We start from the raw sequence: 16,811 nt of genomic DNA, 5'->3' as shown, positions 1-16,811 counted from the left end.
TCTGAGCGTGTAGCCAGGAGTTCGCTTCCCCTTCCGCCAGCCGCACAACCTCATCAGGTTGTTCTACCTGGCTATTGAAAACCCTAGCACTCCTTGTTTTCCAAATGTACCACATAAGCCAAGGAAAAGACACAGCCTGGGAATCTGGATTCTTAAGCCCCAGAAAATGATCCACATTTGTGAAAATAGACTCTGTCGAAAAGTTCTGTGGGCCCACAGGGACATGGGCCAAAGCCCAGACCTGACCTGCCGGCGGACATACGAACAGAGCATGATTGATAGTTTCTTCATCAGCCCCTCATCTCGTACAACCAAATTCACAATCAATTCCCCGTCTTTTCAAATTTGCCTAAACCCAAATACATCCTCTCAAAACTTGCCACATAAAATGTTTAATTTTTGGTGGACATTGAAGCTGACAAACCCCTGCAAGAAGAGAAGTAATATCCGGTTCAGACCCAAAAGCCTGAAAGGTTTTAGGAGCATCCGTACGTGTTGTATCATACCCTGATTTACCATATATTTGGCAGACTTTGTAAAGTGCTACCCTAAGTAATCTGCCCTCCGAAAACTACTCAAGGGAATGGCCTCTATCAAAGCAACATCCATAGGATCAAAATGCTCATCAAGCTGATCTCTGCACTAAGTAACATATATGTAGCCGATCTCTGCACCAACATCCACAGGATCAAAATATAATGTTGTAATAATTACATGCAACTTTCCAAATTAACTATCTTTTATATTTTTTTTTCTTTGTATTCTGGTTGGTATACCGAAAACCATGAGCATTGCTCCTTAGAAATATACAGTTTCTCAAACTTAAAATACCCATATGATATATTGAAAGAACCTTACATTTTAATAATATAACATATATATAAACATGTTCATCGAACCAATTCATTATTCATGAAAAAAGAATTATGTATTTATTAACTATTAGCCAATAAGATTTAATTGTATTTTTTTTTCAACAAAAAATTAGTTCATACAACCTAATTTGATGGGAATTTTTTACATACAAGACATTATGCGAAGAAGTAAGCACTTGGCGTGCCAAAAAATTCGTACTTACATTTGCATTTCTAGTGATAAAAGATAGAGAGAAAGAAGAAAATTTATCCCTGTTGATCTTGATATCGTCGAGGTACGCCGAGAAAGCTGGCCAGTCCGAAGGAGAAGACACAATCTTCACCAAATCTGAGCAGTCTGTAAACAAAACCACTTCCCTATAGTCATGTCCTATCATGCACCGCATAGCCCAGATGAAAGCTTCTACTTCAACATGCAAGGTGGAAAGACTATGCTGGAACTTAGTGGCTCCCATAGTCGGCGACGAATCCTGAAGAAGCGTACAAAATCATCCTGCACCTGTAAATTGTTTGTCCTCTTTCCAAGAGCTATCTACAAAACACCAATAGCCCAAAAAATAGTGGAAATGGGAGCTGCGGCCACTTGTAACCAATGGGTGGGAACAAGCGGGGATAAGGGTAGATCCTCATCTTCACCCTCTATCTGAGCATGCTGCCATGTCGTCGCCTCGTCTTCCGCTAGTCGGACAACCTCATCAGGCTGCTCTATCTTGTTTTCGAAAATCCTTGCATTCTTTGCCTTCTAGATATACCACATAAGCCAAGAGAACGCCGAGACCGAGAAACCCGGATTTGTAGGGCCCAAAAATAATCCACGTTTTCGTTAACGAACTCCGTTAGAAAGGAGTTTGGACCAACCGGTACTTGAGATAACGCCCATGCCCTGCCGGGTAGGTAGACAAACAAAAATCGTATGATTAATTGTTTCCTCATCGACGCCACACCAAGCACAACTGGAGTCAAAAGCAATACCATATCAGCTTAAATTTGCCGATATCGAAAGCATCCTAACAATTAGGGGTGGGCAAAAAAACCGAAATCCAAAAAACCAAACCAAACCAAACCGAATGGTTTTTATTTTAATTAACCATTTGGTTTAGGTTTGGTCTGGTTAAAAACCGTAAAACCGAATGGTTTTTTTGGTTTTTTATAAAACTTTAGGATAATCAGATATAATAAGTTTTTCAACTTATAAATTTCTATTGTATAATAATATCAGTAATTTTTTTCTTTATTGGGCTTATAGTTATTGATCTCCAAGTTTTATTTTGGTTTTTTTCTGGTTTTTTTTTTCAATAGCCTCTACTTTTTAAAAATTTAAATTTCAGTTAAGTATTTGGGTTTACAAAACTATATTAAGATTCTATTTTTTTGAATTATGTTTAGGTTTTACTTTTATGCTTATTTTTTAGTTATGTATCAACTATCTATTTTTTAAAGTATGGAATAACCGTTAAAAACCGGGACCAATCCGAAACCAAACCAAACCGTTATATGTATGGTTTTTATATGGTTTCATTTTTGGTAAAAGCGAAAAAACCATAAACCGAAAAAACCGAACCGTAACCAAACCAAATTACATATGGTTTCTATATGGTTCAATTTTTATAAAACCAAAAAAACCGTAAACCGAAAAAACCGAACCAAAACCAAACCGAAAAACCGAACGTCCACCCCTACTAACAATAGTTGCCACATAAAATGTTGAGTTTTTGGTAAATATTTGTCTCCCAAACTCTGGCTTGGAGAGAGGTGATATCTACTCCATAACCAAGAGCATGTTTTTATATTAACAATATAATTAATAGGTAATTGCCATGTCGCACTATATTGTATCTGACTTAATCCTATACTTACCTGTTTTTGTGAAATACCAACCTAAAGAATCTGCCTTATGGCAATTACCTATTAATTGTATTGTTAATACAAAATTATTAATAACAAAACAAAAGACGACTGTCTTCCATAATAAATGGATAACTTTTGATTCCCCCTTTACGCAGACGTAACCTTATACAATCTGTCTTTATCTTAGTTCAAGTGACCAATACCTCTAAGACTAATTATGAATACTCCAGTTTTGTTATTTACATTATAATTATGCATCCATCAAACAATCTGCAAGTATAGAGGTTTAAAAAAAAATCGATCCTAAATGAAAAAATAAATATATATACAAGAAGAATTATGTTTTTTTTTCTTGCATTAGCAACATACTTTGATGTAATGATATCCGTATAGTAAGTACTGTTATTACAACAGATTTCTTTCTTTTTTCAAGTATACAAGACATGTAATTTTTAGTCGAACGGATTCATCAGACAAATATTTAGACTATCACATTCACACCCACCACGTCCTTTCATTTTGGCTATAGATATATGTTATTGATAGAGTACATATCTTAACATCAATTATTGATTTTTAGACTAAAAATGTTAAATAATAACAGTATTTTTAGTAAAAATTTGGCCTTAGCTTCCTCCAGAATTAATGGATGAACAAACTCAAACAAGCATTCAAATTTTGGTGGTACTAAGCGGTTGCATAGCCCGCTTGTTCTCCAAAGAATTTTCAACACTAAATATCCTTTTCGTTTTTTATCGTGATTATGAAGATCTTCTTATATAATTTTTTGTTCGAGGTATAAGAAGAGAAACGATCATTAGCTCAAAGCATATCCAAATTCCAAACCCTTTCACCTCCACTATAGAAAGCTAAGAATGCAATGCATATATATAAAATTTACTCTTTTTTTTCCTTTTCATTTTAAGGTAAAACTAAGTAATATATGGTTAGAGTTGGGAGAATAACTTAGGCAAAAAAAAAAGAGAATAACTTTACATGTGCACCCCAAAACCCTCATTAGCGTCTTCTAGACCAAACACAACCACAAACGTGCAGGCTACGACACGTGTCCAAATCATAACGCGTGTAGACTCCGATACGTGTCCTCACAGACGTTATAAAGCCCTTACCATCTCTGCTAAGTGTTCCTCAGCTCAAGTAGAGAAGCTTATTCTCAAACATATCTTTACACAAATATCTCAAGAGTGATAGAGAGAGATAAAAATGGACGGTAGGGGAGGGTGTTGCATAGCTAGGTACGCCATTGGCTCTGGACCGTACGATCTTTCCAAAGCAGATCGTATCATGCTTCGTTTTCGTCCCATTGCTCCTAAACCAGCCAGTGACGGCGGAGTAAAGCCTGTATCCAGCGGAGATAGCGGCAGTGGAAGCTCAGACGTTTCTTTTAGAGCTGGTAGAAGAAAGAGGAAATGTCATCAGAGTAAGGAGAACGGTGGTAGTAACGCTAAAAGGTGCACCCGGCGGAAGACATCGGAGAAATCCGTTACTCACGGCGGTGCTAATGCGGTGACTCTTTCTCTGTTACCGGAGAAACCTGCGTTTACGGATCTGATGGCGGTGGAGAAGCAGAAGCGGCAGGGTCCATTATGGTTGAGTTTCAGCGACGGCGGCGGGATGTTTACTCCGGCTTATCAAAAGGAGGAGGTTGTGCGGAGGACGGTGGTGATTTCGTCGTGTATGACGGTGGAGCGTGTAACGGACGCTTGGATTGACGGTTACGGCCTAGGGAGGTCAGATGAAGAGAGGAAGATGAATCTTGTGAGAGACACGTGTCCTGGTTTCATATCCGACGGTTCGGGGAGAGTCACGTGGACGAACGACGCTTATCGGAAAATGGCTAGGGATAACATTCCGGTGGAAGAAGGTTCACCTGAGATAACTAGCGGCGATAGTTTTCACGTGATCGTACAGTTGGTGATGAGGGAGAGGCCGATGCTAACGTCTCCTGGATTCACATGCAAAGTGAAACTACACCACACGTGTCAAAATCGCGAGAGAGGCTCTACACTCACGGTGCCTTGCGACGTATGGAGAATGGACGGTGGTGGTTTTGCTTGGAGGCTCGACGTTAAGGCCGCTTTGTGCCTTTGACACCGTCAGTCAACTATAGTAGTACACCATCGACGACGAACGGTCTCGATCGTGTTAGATTACTATGATCTCCACGAAACATAAAACATGGGATTCGGACAACTAATTCCTTAACTTACAAGTCTTTTGTTCTGTTTGTTTCTTATAATATATTTTGCTTAGAGTTCTTGTAAAAATCCACCTTTCTTTCTTTCTTAACGCTTTAATTTTGTGATGCTAAATTCGAGCTTGTTGTTTAAAGATAATTAATGAAGGAAAAAAAATTGTAAGTATTTAATGCGTTTTGTCGTCGGTGCGTTTGCCACGTATATTAGATGCTTTTTTGTCAGATTTCACGGCGAGGACGGTCGGCAATTACACGGTCCGAGTCAATCGAGTGATCCATCGTCCAACCATGCAAAATCCAAAAGTGGTCCAAAACGTTGAAACCTACTGTCTTAATCGCTTCAAATATATCTGACCGTACCGGCTTTGAAACAATGTTATATGATTGAAGCGGTACATAGATTTTATCGATTAGTATTATATAACTAAGTTAAACGCTCAATTATCTTAACTATTTCAACGTTATAATTCACCATTCAATATATGAACTCAAGATTTTCTATGAACGACAAGAAATGTGGAAATAGTCTCTCTCTTTTTTATGTACTTAATTACTTTACTTTAGCTAGTTACTTACTCGAAGTCTCGAAGAGGCATTTCTGTGGAACTCAAATTTTTTTGTTTTCTTTCGTCGGCACGCACATTTTGATGAAACAAAGGAATAAAACAAAGTAACGAGCCAATAGAAACGTGATATGTCCGAGCAAAAGAAAACAAAGAAAAAAAGAGAGGGTGAAGAATGAATGTTGTACTACAGTTTTGAATGTACTACAGGCTACAAGCCTACAAGTCTACACTTGCGGTAAAAGTGCAATATCTAATGATATACGTGGGGGACATCTATATCATCTATGCAATAAAGGAAATGCCACATGGACCAGTGTTTATCTGTAACATCAGTTCCAGATTGACAAAAACGAAAACGTCAGATTCATAACGTTCAGCGGTGTACCAAATTCCAAATGTATGGCTAAGTTATTAAGAAGCTAATTTTACTATCTCCTGATAACAGAAGAAATGAAAAAACTTATCAAATAAATCAAACCTAAATGACAATGACACAATTCATGAGTACAAATGAAGCAACAAAAATAGCCGTTTAGAACAACCTCAGTATATGTTTTCAATTAGCTGCAAGTCTTCAATTGTAAACCATTAAATGTATGATAAAATAGTTTAATTTAGGGGTCAAATTAAGTATGGTTAGCTAGACATTTTTTCTTTTATAAATTCTTTTTCTTTTTTCTATAATCTCTTTGTTTTACTTTACGAGTAAGATTTGTTTTTTTTCTTTGGACCTCTTGTGGTTGTAAACTTGCATATATATATATAGGGATCATTTATAAAAAGATTTTGATTATTAACAAAAATAATTAGTAACATTATTTAAAATAAAAGCTGTAGGCATCAACTAAGCTAAAAACTGAAAATCAAGTTACTCTCACCCTCTAGATTATCAGAATTTCCATTAACTTTTTATTCTTCTTTTTTTTTTTCCTATTTGTTGGCTATTCATAATCGACGGACTCAATATGAATAAAACTGGGCCTCTCTCTAGTCTTTTGGACCTACAAAGCACAGCTTCACGAGAATATACTAGATAGCGCGGACCCTCGCACGCAACTAGAGTTTCTTCCTTGTCTCATTCTTCGACACTTGGTCTATTTATCAGCTTCTTTCTTTTTTTCTTTATAAGGAGGGAATGGGGGAATGTATATATAACCTATCAGAAAGAAAAAAGCAAATACAACTTCAAACAGCTAAACAGTCAATAAATCAAAATCATTGGTCGAAAGCACCTCTTAACTTTTTTTATTGCTGCTGTCGATAAACCCTTAACGAGTAAGAGAGAAAACCCTTAACGAGTAAAAAAAAAAAAAATACGCCGAGGTCGGAAGCACCTCTTAAATTTTTTTTTATTGCTGCTCTCTCGATAAACTTATTGCTGCCTCATCAAAAACTCTTGCCGGAAAATAAACGTAGCTGTTTTCATCTTCTCCATGGACAGTTCGGCCGGCAAAGCTAATTTATTGGGTTTGTGTCTCTGCTGCTGGGTGGCTCTCTCTTTATCTAATGTTTTTATAAATAAATAAACATGTCTGGGCTACTCCAGCTGAAGAGGTTGCTGTTGATTTTTTAACCTTTGTTGCTGCTGCTGCTACTGCTCTTTTTCTTAAGGTAAGCGAGAGCTCAAAGATGATGATGTTCTGGAGACCAAACCGATTCTGAAGAAACATAAGGAAATATCCGAGGAGGAGGAGAAGGAGAAGGTAACAACAACCTAACATTAAGCTGGTCGGATTCCTAGCTCTTGTTCTTTACGTACACTTTGTTCTAATAATATCTACTCACTCATGTAACAGGAGACAACGAAAGTATTTGCTGATGATAGTCCCCAGCAGCAGATCGAAGGAAGGGTCGAGTTGTTGTTGGAGACAAATTCTGATCAGACTAATAATTTAGTTCCAGTGAAGGTATAATTTTTGAAAATCTAAATCTTGTATTATGTTCAATTAAGCATCTTGTTGTTTTTGTTATCCTAAATGAATTGGATATGTAACAGGAGGAGGAGGAGGAGGAGGAGGAGACTGTGGAAAGACTTGATGAAACTCACGGTTTCTTAAAGTCATCAGTTGCATCAGTAAGCAAAAGGACGCTCTTTGTTGACCATCTCGCTGTCGATCTTAGAATTTCAGATATTATGTATTTCTTCAAAGATTTTGGACAAGTTGTTAGTGTTCAACTTACTTTGAACCAAGAGGGTAAGCGTACTTCCAATGGCTTTATTGAGTTTGCTTCTGCTAACGAAGCAAAGAAGGTGAGAGACTAGTTTATATAGTTCAAATGCCTAGTTTATGTATGTATACTTAATACTTGTTGATGTCAAAAAATTACTACTAGTACCATTGCTGATTCTCTACTGCATGCAGACGCAGGAAAATAAGAATGGGAAATTTTGGGGCGGTAATAATATTACTCTTCTTGTCGCGGCTGAGATAGCAGCTCCCTACCCTCCACGACCCAAGTATATAAATTGATTTCCCATGTTATGAAGATTTGTTTTTATTTTCTTATTGTTATGCCCATTACACAATATTAACAGCTTCTTTAATAAGGTATTGCCTATATCACAAGGTTTGGTAAGGGATTCAACTATTTGCTCTTTGTTATCAATACCACATTAGGTGAAGTTATTGATATGCATGGAGAGATCACTAGGGTTTTTGTTATTCCAGGAACATAGACCACCTTCGACAAGAAAGCCTTCCGATAGAAAAAGAAGAAGAAGAAGACAAGACACCTCCCTTTTTTGTTGAGGTACCTCTTCTTATTACTTCAAAATTTGACAGCTGGCTCAGAAGAAACGCTTAGCATTTTAGTAATTGTCACACTAAGTCGAATAATGACTTTTTCTTGATGAATCTTTTAGATGAGTCTACTTTTTGTTGTTATGCAATTCAACTCCTTTTCTCCTATTCGGTTCAATTCTATATTCATGCTAACACACTTGGCTGTTAACTTTATTCAGACAGTTGCAAAAATAAGAAAGACGCTCTTTGTTGCCAATCTCTCTCCCCAAACTAAATTATCACATATGTAAGTGCGTAACACCTTATAAATTCTCACTTTCCTTCTCGGACCAAAACTGATATTTTATCCTCCATTTTTTTCAGCATCAATTTTTTCCAAAATGTTGGAGAAGTTGTTAGTGCTCGACTTATTGTAAACCGAGGGTAAGCATGTGAGATATGGTTTTGTTGAGTTCGCTTCTCCTTGCGTAGCAAAGACGGTGAGAGTAGTTTTGTAGTAATGATGAAAAAATATAGTATTAATGTAATTTGAAAAGTGTATACTTAAAATGAAGAATATACAAGTAGTTATTTGAAAGTACAATTTCTGATTAAGTCTTACATAATACATACTGTAGGCGCTGGAAGAGAAGAATGGTGAATATTTGCACGATCATAGGATTTTTCTTGATGTGGCTAAGACAGCTCCCTACTCTCCACGATCCAAGTAATTAAATTGATTTTCCATGTTATGGATATTTTTTAATGTTACTTTGGTTGTAACTTATTGCTATAGTTCTGATGCCATTACAGAAGAAGACTAACGCTATTATTATTTTTGTTAATTAGGTACAACCTTGTAGAGAAGCTTTGGTAAGGGATTTAACTATTTACCTCTTGACTTTGTTATCAAGAGCACACTGGGTGAAGTTTTTGGTGTACATGGGGAGAGATCACAAGAGTTTTTGATATTCCAGGTACGAAGACTACCTTTTAAGAGAAAGTCGTCTGGTAGTAGAAGATGAGACACTGGAAGGACTTGGTGAAACTCACATTTTTGTTCAGGTACCCCTGCTACTTTATTAGTAGGGATTAATCTTTTTAGATGAGGCTACTTTTTGTTGTTATGCAGTTAAAGTCCTTTTTTCTTTAAGAGTCAATTCTAACAAACTTGGCTGTTGAATTCAGGCAGTTGCTGTAAGAAAGAAGACGCTCCGTGTTTCCCATTTCCCTAACCAAGCTAAAATATCAGATATGTAAGTAGCACCTTTAATCTCCTCTTCCGTTCTTGGATCAAGTTTTTTCATGACTAAATACTCTATCCTCCATTTTTACAGCATCAATTTCTTCAAAGATGTTGCAACAATTGTTCATGTTCGACTTGCTGTAAACCACAAAGGCAAGCAATTATTTCACAATGCCTTTGTTGAGTTTGCTTCCGCTAATGATGCAAACAAGGTGGGATTAGTTTAATAGTGATGATGAAAAGTAGTGTATACTACCACGACGAAGAATATATAAGTAGTTATTTCTAAGTACGATTGCTGACTAAATCTTTTATACTGTAGGCGCTGGAAAAGGATGGTGAATATTTGCTCAATCGCAAGATTCAGCTGGATGTGGCTAAGGCAGCTCCATACTCTCTACGACCCAAGTAAATAAATTTTCAGTGTTAGGGAGATTTGTTTCTGTAACACTGGTTGTAACTTATTGCTAGAGTTTTGATGGCATTACATAAAACTAACTCTATTATTTTTGTTAATTAGGTATTGCATAGATCACAAGGTTTGGTAAGGGATTTAAGCCTCATAAGTTTATTATCAAAAGCACGTTGGGTGGTGTTTTTGGTATACATGAAGAGATCACAAGTGTTTTTGATATATTCCAGGTATGAAGACTACCTTCGACAAGAAAACCTTCTGATAGAAGAAGATGAAGCAGTGGAAGGACTTGATGAAACTCCCAATTTTGTTGAGGTACCTCTTCTTATTATCTTGAAATAAATGAATCTTGTAATAACAGAACTGTTGCCACAAAATCGAAATATGACTTACTCTAGGGATGAATCTACGTTTTGTTGATATGCAATTTAAGTAGTATTTTTTTTTCTCCTTAGAGTCGTGCTAACAAACTTGGCTTTTTTAAATTCAGGAAGTTGCCGTAAGAAAAAGACGCTCTATATTGCCAATCTCCCTTTGAAAATTAAAATACCAAATATGTAAGTATGAGCACATGCATATACTTTCATCTTTCGTTCTTGGAGCAAATTTTTCATGGCGGCTGATATTTTATCTTCTATTTTTACAGCATCGATTTCTTCAAAGATGTTGGAGAAGTTTTTAGTGTTCGGCTTATTGTAAACAGCTGGGGTAAGCATGTGGGTTGTGGCTTTGTCGAGTTTGCTTCTGCTAACCAAGCAAAGAAGGTGAGAGTAGTAAAATGATGAAAAGTATTTAAGTATTCATTTGAAAAGTAGTGTATACTTATGATGTCAAATTTACTAGTAGTTATTTGAAAGTACCCATAGCTGATTTAATCTTTCATAATGTAGGCGCTGCAAAAGAAGCACCGTGAAAGATTGCAGACTCATTATATTTCTCTTGACGTGGCTGAGATAGCTCCATACCCTCTCCGACCCAAGTAAAATTGATTTTCCATGTTATAAAGATTTGTTTCTCTTTTCTCTTTGTTAGAGTATTATTAATGTCATTGTAGAAGTTTAATGATAATATTTTTGTTAATTAGGTACGACCTTGCAGAGAAGCTTTGGTAAGCTTTTTAAACTTTTTGCCTTATGAATATTTTTTTTATCAATTGAGCACATGGGGTGAAATTTTTGGTAAACATGGATGGAGAGATCACAAGGGTTTTTGTTTATTTCAGGAACGAAGATTATCATCAACGAGAAAGCCTTATGATAGAAGATGATTTGGATACCAAACCCATAAGGAAAATGACACAGGCAATATTGGGCTTATCTTGCGGTAAGAAGATTACCTTCTCTGACGACAAGTGATAGAAGAAGATAAAGCTCTTTTGATGTTTTTAACTTCTGATACAATGCAACTATTAATTACTTCGGGTTTTCTTATGTTCTAGCTAAGGTTTTTGTCTGAGCGTCCGTTAAAATATGCTCAAGTTTGAATGTAAAATCGTTATAATATAAATTCATAATTATATATCAACACCAACAACAACTGTGGGAATTATTTTACTTTAGCTAGTTACTTAGTCGAAGAGACATTTCAGTCGAAGTGAAAAGAGCACTACATTCTACAATTTGTAAGATATTAATTTGGGTATGATTAAAAAAAACTAATTAGAATGTTTTAGAGATCATATAGTAGCCAAACCCCATCATCATTGGTAGTCTTTTCTAATTATATATTGCCAATTATCATCATGTTACTATGCAATTGTATTCTTCAATTAAACAATAGAAAAGCGTCCAAAGAAGACTCAAAAATTCTTATTTTTACTTGCGTTTAAACATCAATCAATCTGTTAAGACTTGAGTACCGTTAACGAGAGGTTGCTGTTCCGGGTAACAGATACTACTTTCGTCACTCAGAATGCTATAGTCAAAATCGTCAAAATCGTCAAAATCATCGTCATCGTCTTCATCTTCTTCTTTTTCAGACTCTGTTTCTTCTTCTTGAGTCAAGTTAGGCTCAGCTTTTCTTTTCTCTAATGTCTGCTTAATGGCATCATCATAAGACATATCATACCACACGTTGCCTTTCCCAACAATGGATTTGTTGTGTGCATCCTTCATCCTCTCTTGCTTGCTAATCTCCGAGTTCTTAGGCTCTCCCCAGTAGTCATACTGGTATAGTGCACTTGTTGGATCATACTGATCTTTCCCAAAGAAGTTTCCTGGCTTATACCTCCCTGGTTCCTCCAATGGTAAGCCAAGTGCTTGACGACTGAAACATAAATCTTTAAAATCAACACTTTTTTTTTTTCAAAAAAAAACATGCTCCCTCACTTTGATAAGTGTAATTTTTACTTACGAGCTGATATCTCTGAGCAATGCTTCTCTTTCCTCCAAAGATCGGCGCCAGTGTAAGGAATCATACTCGTCCATCTCTATGTTTCGTCTTAGCTTGTCGATCTTGTATCCTTCTCCTCTGGCTTTAGCTTCCATCATCAGTTTATTATGGTGCTGCAGAAGACAATAGGATAGGATTTAACCACTGTCAGTATGAAAAGAAGTCTCACAATTGAAATACAAAGTGCGAAACCTTAGATGGAATTATGACACAACTTAGATAATCTCAGTCACTAAGACAGTGTGAAATAGAAAGATAAATGAGAATATTGCCCTAGCAGTGGGTCTAAGGAAATCGGAGACGAGAAGTAGTGAAGGGGTTTAAACCTGGCGCTCGGTCAATGCAGCCTCTAAGTCAAGTTCCTTGACACTGGTTTTCTGCCAGAGAGAGAAAACAAATATAATCACGAAGCTTAAGACAGTATGGTTCACCAACACATCAGAAGAAAAATTCTCACCAGAATCACTTTTGGCAGTTTGGTTTTCTTATAATAAGCTTCGCCATACTCGATATCCTTTTGTTCATCAAAGTCTTCATCATCAGATAATTCTGATAGTTTTTTGCCTTTGTATTTCTCAGGGTTAGCTTCGTAATCATCCAAAATCATTTGCTCAGCTACATGTATTTGCCACAACTGCAAACGGGAAAGAAATGTGCTGAAGGTTTTGAAAGCCAATAAACAACAAATTAGAAAACTCAAAACCAACCCTTTCGCTTCGGAAAATACCTTGTCGACATACGGGTGATCAGAGAGTAGCCCTTCCTCCTCTGGTTTCGATCCTGGATCTTTTCTAGGTTCAGGAGGTCTTCCACAATCTCGCTGTACAAACAATGTATTAGATAAGAGCGAGACACTTCAAGAGAACATGAAATGAATCGATATTCTAAGGAAAGGATTCTACTAACCCGTATTTCATCTGGATTAGTATCTCCATCACGATGGAAGATTGGTGGGAAGTCAAATTTATTAAAGCTGGAGCAGGATTGTAAAAACACAGTTAACACACATACAATAACCAAGACCATTTGAGGACAGAACCAATGTCAATTTTTACTGGACTTGAAAAGGAAAGAAAGACATATGAATTACATACATCATGTGATCTATATTAGGATGGACGAAGCGCAACTCTAACGGAAACCGAAACCGGTATGGATCTCTTTTTGCCTGAAAGAACAGATTAAACACGAGAATAAAAAAATTTCCATTCAGATCTTATTAATGTGAAAGAGAAATGTGCCTTAAGATTACCGTGATCTCAACGATAACATGCATCCCAACTCTTATGAAATGCCGGATCCAAAACCAATCATTACCTTTTATAGGAACCCACCTGCAAACGCACAGACACATAAACTCAAAACTTTCACATAGAGCATTTGACACTAGAGACAACATTTGACAGCTTATATACCCTATAAGTACAAAAATCACATATGATTTAGCTATATATACAAACTAACAGCACGTGGACATACCCTTCATGAACACCTCCAATGTCAACAAATGCTCCCTGATACAGATGCAGAGTGGTAACTGTGCCTTCACAAATCTACAGGGACATTACAATATTTTTCATCGAACCGATCATTATTCACAATAAACAAGGCCTATGAATAGAATCCTTACCATCCCTGGATAGTAAAAGGGAAGCTCATACTGCACAGAAAGACAAAAGCAATTAACTTAACTTCAAACAGTTCATCACCTAGCAAGCTAGTCAAATCATCAAATCAGGAGTAGTACTCTTACCATCCCATCTTCATAATCCTTCCCTCTTTTCCTTCTACCCGGATAAAAATCCTGATCATACTGGATAAAAATAAAAACCTCATTCTGATTAGAATCCTTCTCTTAGCCATTAAGATAATGATGTCTCATTGTTCAAACCGCTCATAAACAATGAAGGTAAGCAAAAAGCTACAAAAAAAAAAACGAACCTTGTAAGATTCTTCCTCCAACCTATCTGTATTAGCTTCAACCCATTCATTATACTGTTTCAAGAAAACCTTAAACCTCTCCAAACACATCTTATCAACAGCAGCCTCTTCACCAACCCTCAAATCCTTATCCAAATCCTCAAGCCAAACCCTCTCAGCCATCAACTTATGAGCTTCCCTAATAAACTCAAGCTCCTTCCTATCAACTTCCCAACCTCTCGGCGGCCAATCACGCGGCGGAATCTGCCTAAAAACCATCGGACCAGCCCAAGACGTCTCCAAAGGCGGAGGCTTATCACCTCTAATCTCAAACTGCTTAGCGTACCATTCATCCTCCGTAAGCCCCATCTCCTTAATCTTCTTCTTCCTATACGACGGTCTCAGCATCTTAAACGCCTCGATCGCCTCCGGTGACTGAAGCGGAACCTCTTCACCTTCGTTAAGCGATTTACGAGCGAAGTCGGCTTCAGGTGTGAGAACCTCTTCCCATGGAGCCCAACCGCGTTCGATCCAGTTACGTCGTCTAGCTTCGTCCTCTGTATCTTTGTCCTTCGGTCCGAATTTCTCGAGGAACGTCTCGTCGACGGGGAATTCATCGGAGCTGAAGCCGCGGCAAGGGGGTAAGTCAATGCGGCGAGGTTGAAGCCATTGGAATCCGGTGGAGAGTGATTTGGGTTTGCAGAAATTAGGGTTTTTTGAAATGGGGAAGGTGAAATTGAGATTGGTTTGGCAAATCTGCATCATTCCATTCGCCTCTCTTCAGGGTTTTTGAGGGTTTAAGAGAGTGACGAAGTGGAGAGAGAGAGAGTGCGTGGATAAGCTTTTTCATTTACAGTGAAGAAGAAAGGTTAAGTTTTTGATTTACCCCCCATATTTATAAACTTATTTAATTTTGAACCTAAGTATTTCTGATTTATCAGTTAGGCCCATACTAATTCCAATTTGAAGGATAAAGTGTAATTTATGGATGAGTCCTCATATGTATATCCAAATTTGTTTTTACCCCAAATGTTTCTAATTGAGCAGTATTATCAACAAGGTTTGGCTACAGATCATTTTATGCAGTCAATTAAAACAGCTACACATGATTGAGAAAGTGTTTAGCAATCTTTGATATAGAAGACATGGGATTAAAAATATTTTGTGTATAGAAACTTTGGTTTTTCAAAGTGACGCCACTAAATCATTAGAAATGAACTAATCTGATCTAGTGGCATGCCTTATTCCCAAGAATGAGATCATAACAAGTGTTGAAGATTTGATTTGAAACTGATTAGAGTACATCATTTCTCGAGGGATCGATCATTTTGTTCCGGACTATGGAACATGTTGCATGAATTGCATACTGAAAAAGTTACATTATTTTTCTATAGGCTCCTTACAAAACATAGTTGTCTAGTTAAGTTGTACAAAATCAAAATACAATCAATACATATGAACTTGAGAGATATGTGTTTACAAATCACTCTTGAGTCGTCTCTGTCTTCATGTTTCGTGCTTGAGCTTGATTCTTGTACTTGCAAAACATGGACATTACTGATGGGTTCTTCTTGTTCTTTAACTGTTTCGAGCTTTCACATGATTCTATAGCCATTGCATCATGAGTGTCTCCTGGTTGTGAATCCGAAGAGAAGACCTGAGACGATGATGATGATGATGATGATGACAGATTCACCTCACCCGCAGTCTCTAGTTTTGATCCTTGCTTCAGCTTCAACAGTGTTGACTCTACAATCCCATCAAAAGAAATAAAAGATTCAATCAAAGGATTCTCAAAACCTAGATTCCTTCTATATGAAATTAGTTCTAGATATCTCTTGATTTCATCATCCAGGATCTTGAAATCGAGGGTTTTATTTTTCTTTGCTGTCAAATCTGAGATTGGAAAGAGTGTAGTACCGTATACAGAGAGAGGATCGTCTTTGATGATCTTCGCCGGATATCTCTCCAAACAGTCCGGCGATGATGGTGGCGGTCTCAGCCTTCCGAACATATCTCTCTCTCTCTTTCTCGACTCAGTTAGATCTGAATTCGTCTTCTTGTTTGAGTTGAAATCTACAAAGACGACAACAAAATAATGGTTGGCGCCTCGATTGATAAAAAAGGAGCGGGAACAAAGCCGGGTCGGGTCAGATCCTTTAAAGCCGAAACCAGAATCGGCCCAACAAATGCTATTATACTGGGCCCTTCGCTCTTTATTAAGATTTAACCATTAACCACATTTTCATTAGTAGCATTAATAAAACAAACTTCTACTTTAATGTAAAAAAAAATTCCATCAAATTTAGTAATTAAAAGGATTATACAGAAAATTATATATTTAAGTGTAAATATTGATTTTTATTAATGGGCTGAATTATTTTTTTGTAAGAAAATTATAATATTCAGTAACTTATAAAGAAATAATTGACGACATTCATACATAATCTCTTAATGTAATGTAAATTTACGCACAAAGAATATGAAAAAAAAAAAATTGTTTGTCACACCAACACCATCAAATATACATATATATATATATACATTATGTATATTTATAAGATATAAACTGAAAAGTTAGATTATTTGGGAAATAAATTATCAGATAA

The 16,811-nt window shown here is 36.7% G+C and overlaps 3 protein-coding genes and 1 pseudogene across 4 annotated transcripts; 2 read left to right on the top strand and 2 right to left on the bottom strand.

Annotated features, from left to right (window-relative positions):
- The first annotated feature begins 3,671 nt into the window (after positions 1-3,671).
- Positions 3,672-5,107, top strand: LOC104780663 (uncharacterized). Its single transcript, XM_010505180.3, has one exon. It carries the CDS (start codon positions 3,948-3,950, stop codon positions 4,833-4,835), a length of 888 nt encoding a protein of 295 aa, XP_010503482.1. The 5' UTR covers positions 3,672-3,947; the 3' UTR covers positions 4,836-5,107.
- Positions 5,108-6,660: 1,553 nt separating this feature from the next.
- Positions 6,661-11,312, top strand: LOC147945995 (uncharacterized; annotated as a pseudogene). Its single transcript, XR_015596308.1, has 21 exons — positions 6,661-6,974; positions 7,119-7,210; positions 7,304-7,414; positions 7,504-7,758; positions 7,871-7,965; positions 8,177-8,258; positions 8,470-8,537; positions 8,615-8,730; positions 8,869-8,957; positions 9,080-9,103; positions 9,208-9,295; positions 9,419-9,486; positions 9,568-9,688; positions 9,799-9,884; positions 9,997-10,020; positions 10,119-10,206; positions 10,382-10,448; positions 10,538-10,655; positions 10,782-10,870; positions 10,976-10,999; positions 11,114-11,312. The product of XR_015596308.1 is annotated as an uncharacterized LOC147945995 (transcript).
- A 323-nt stretch (positions 11,313-11,635) lies between these two features.
- Positions 11,636-15,073, bottom strand: LOC104780660 (protein PLASTID TRANSCRIPTIONALLY ACTIVE 10). Its single transcript, XM_010505177.3, has 12 exons — positions 14,224-15,073; positions 14,036-14,095; positions 13,913-13,942; positions 13,762-13,835; positions 13,535-13,616; positions 13,377-13,450; positions 13,189-13,255; positions 13,010-13,102; positions 12,740-12,916; positions 12,609-12,659; positions 12,244-12,395; positions 11,636-12,156 (listed from the first exon to the last, which is right to left on the bottom strand). Exons 1-12 carry the CDS (start codon positions 14,965-14,967, stop codon positions 11,727-11,729), a joined length of 2,034 nt encoding a protein of 677 aa, XP_010503479.2. The 5' UTR covers positions 14,968-15,073; the 3' UTR covers positions 11,636-11,726.
- A 488-nt stretch (positions 15,074-15,561) lies between these two features.
- LOC104780661 (uncharacterized) lies at positions 15,562-16,320 on the bottom strand. The gene is made up of 2 exons (XM_010505178.3): positions 16,123-16,320; positions 15,562-15,951 (listed from the first exon to the last, which is right to left on the bottom strand). Exons 1-2 carry the CDS (start codon positions 16,214-16,216, stop codon positions 15,686-15,688), a joined length of 360 nt encoding a protein of 119 aa, XP_010503480.2. The 5' UTR covers positions 16,217-16,320; the 3' UTR covers positions 15,562-15,685.
- Between the last annotated feature and the right edge of the window lie 491 nt (positions 16,321-16,811).

This window comes from Camelina sativa, chromosome 4 (genome assembly GCF_030686135.1).
Source record: "Camelina sativa cultivar CO46 ecotype springtype chromosome 4, ASM3068613v1".
Lineage (NCBI taxonomy): Eukaryota > Viridiplantae > Streptophyta > Magnoliopsida > Brassicales > Brassicaceae > Camelina > Camelina sativa.
This window is presented reverse-complemented; position numbering and strand designations above follow the sequence as displayed.

Excerpts from the sequence above, each read along its gene's own strand:
- LOC104780661 (XM_010505178.3), bottom strand. The coding sequence starts at position 16,216 with ATGTTCGGAAGGCTGAGACCGCCACCATCATCGCCGGACTGTTTGGAG. Across the intron at positions 15,952-16,122 it reads CGATCCTCTCTCTGTATACG|AGTCAACACTGTTGAAGCTG; the intron begins GTACTACACTCT and ends ATGGGATTGTAG.
- LOC104780663 (XM_010505180.3), top strand. The coding sequence starts at position 3,948 with ATGGACGGTAGGGGAGGGTGTTGCATAGCTAGGTACGCCATTGGCTCT.
- LOC104780660 (XM_010505177.3), bottom strand. The coding sequence starts at position 14,967 with ATGATGCAGATTTGCCAAACCAATCTCAATTTCACCTTCCCCATTTCA. Across the intron at positions 13,836-13,912 it reads CCTTTTACTATCCAGGGATG|ATTTGTGAAGGCACAGTTAC; the intron begins GTAAGGATTCTA and ends ATGTCCCTGTAG. Across the intron at positions 12,660-12,739 it reads AACTGCCAAAAGTGATTCTG|AAAACCAGTGTCAAGGAACT; the intron begins GTGAGAATTTTT and ends TCTCTCTGGCAG.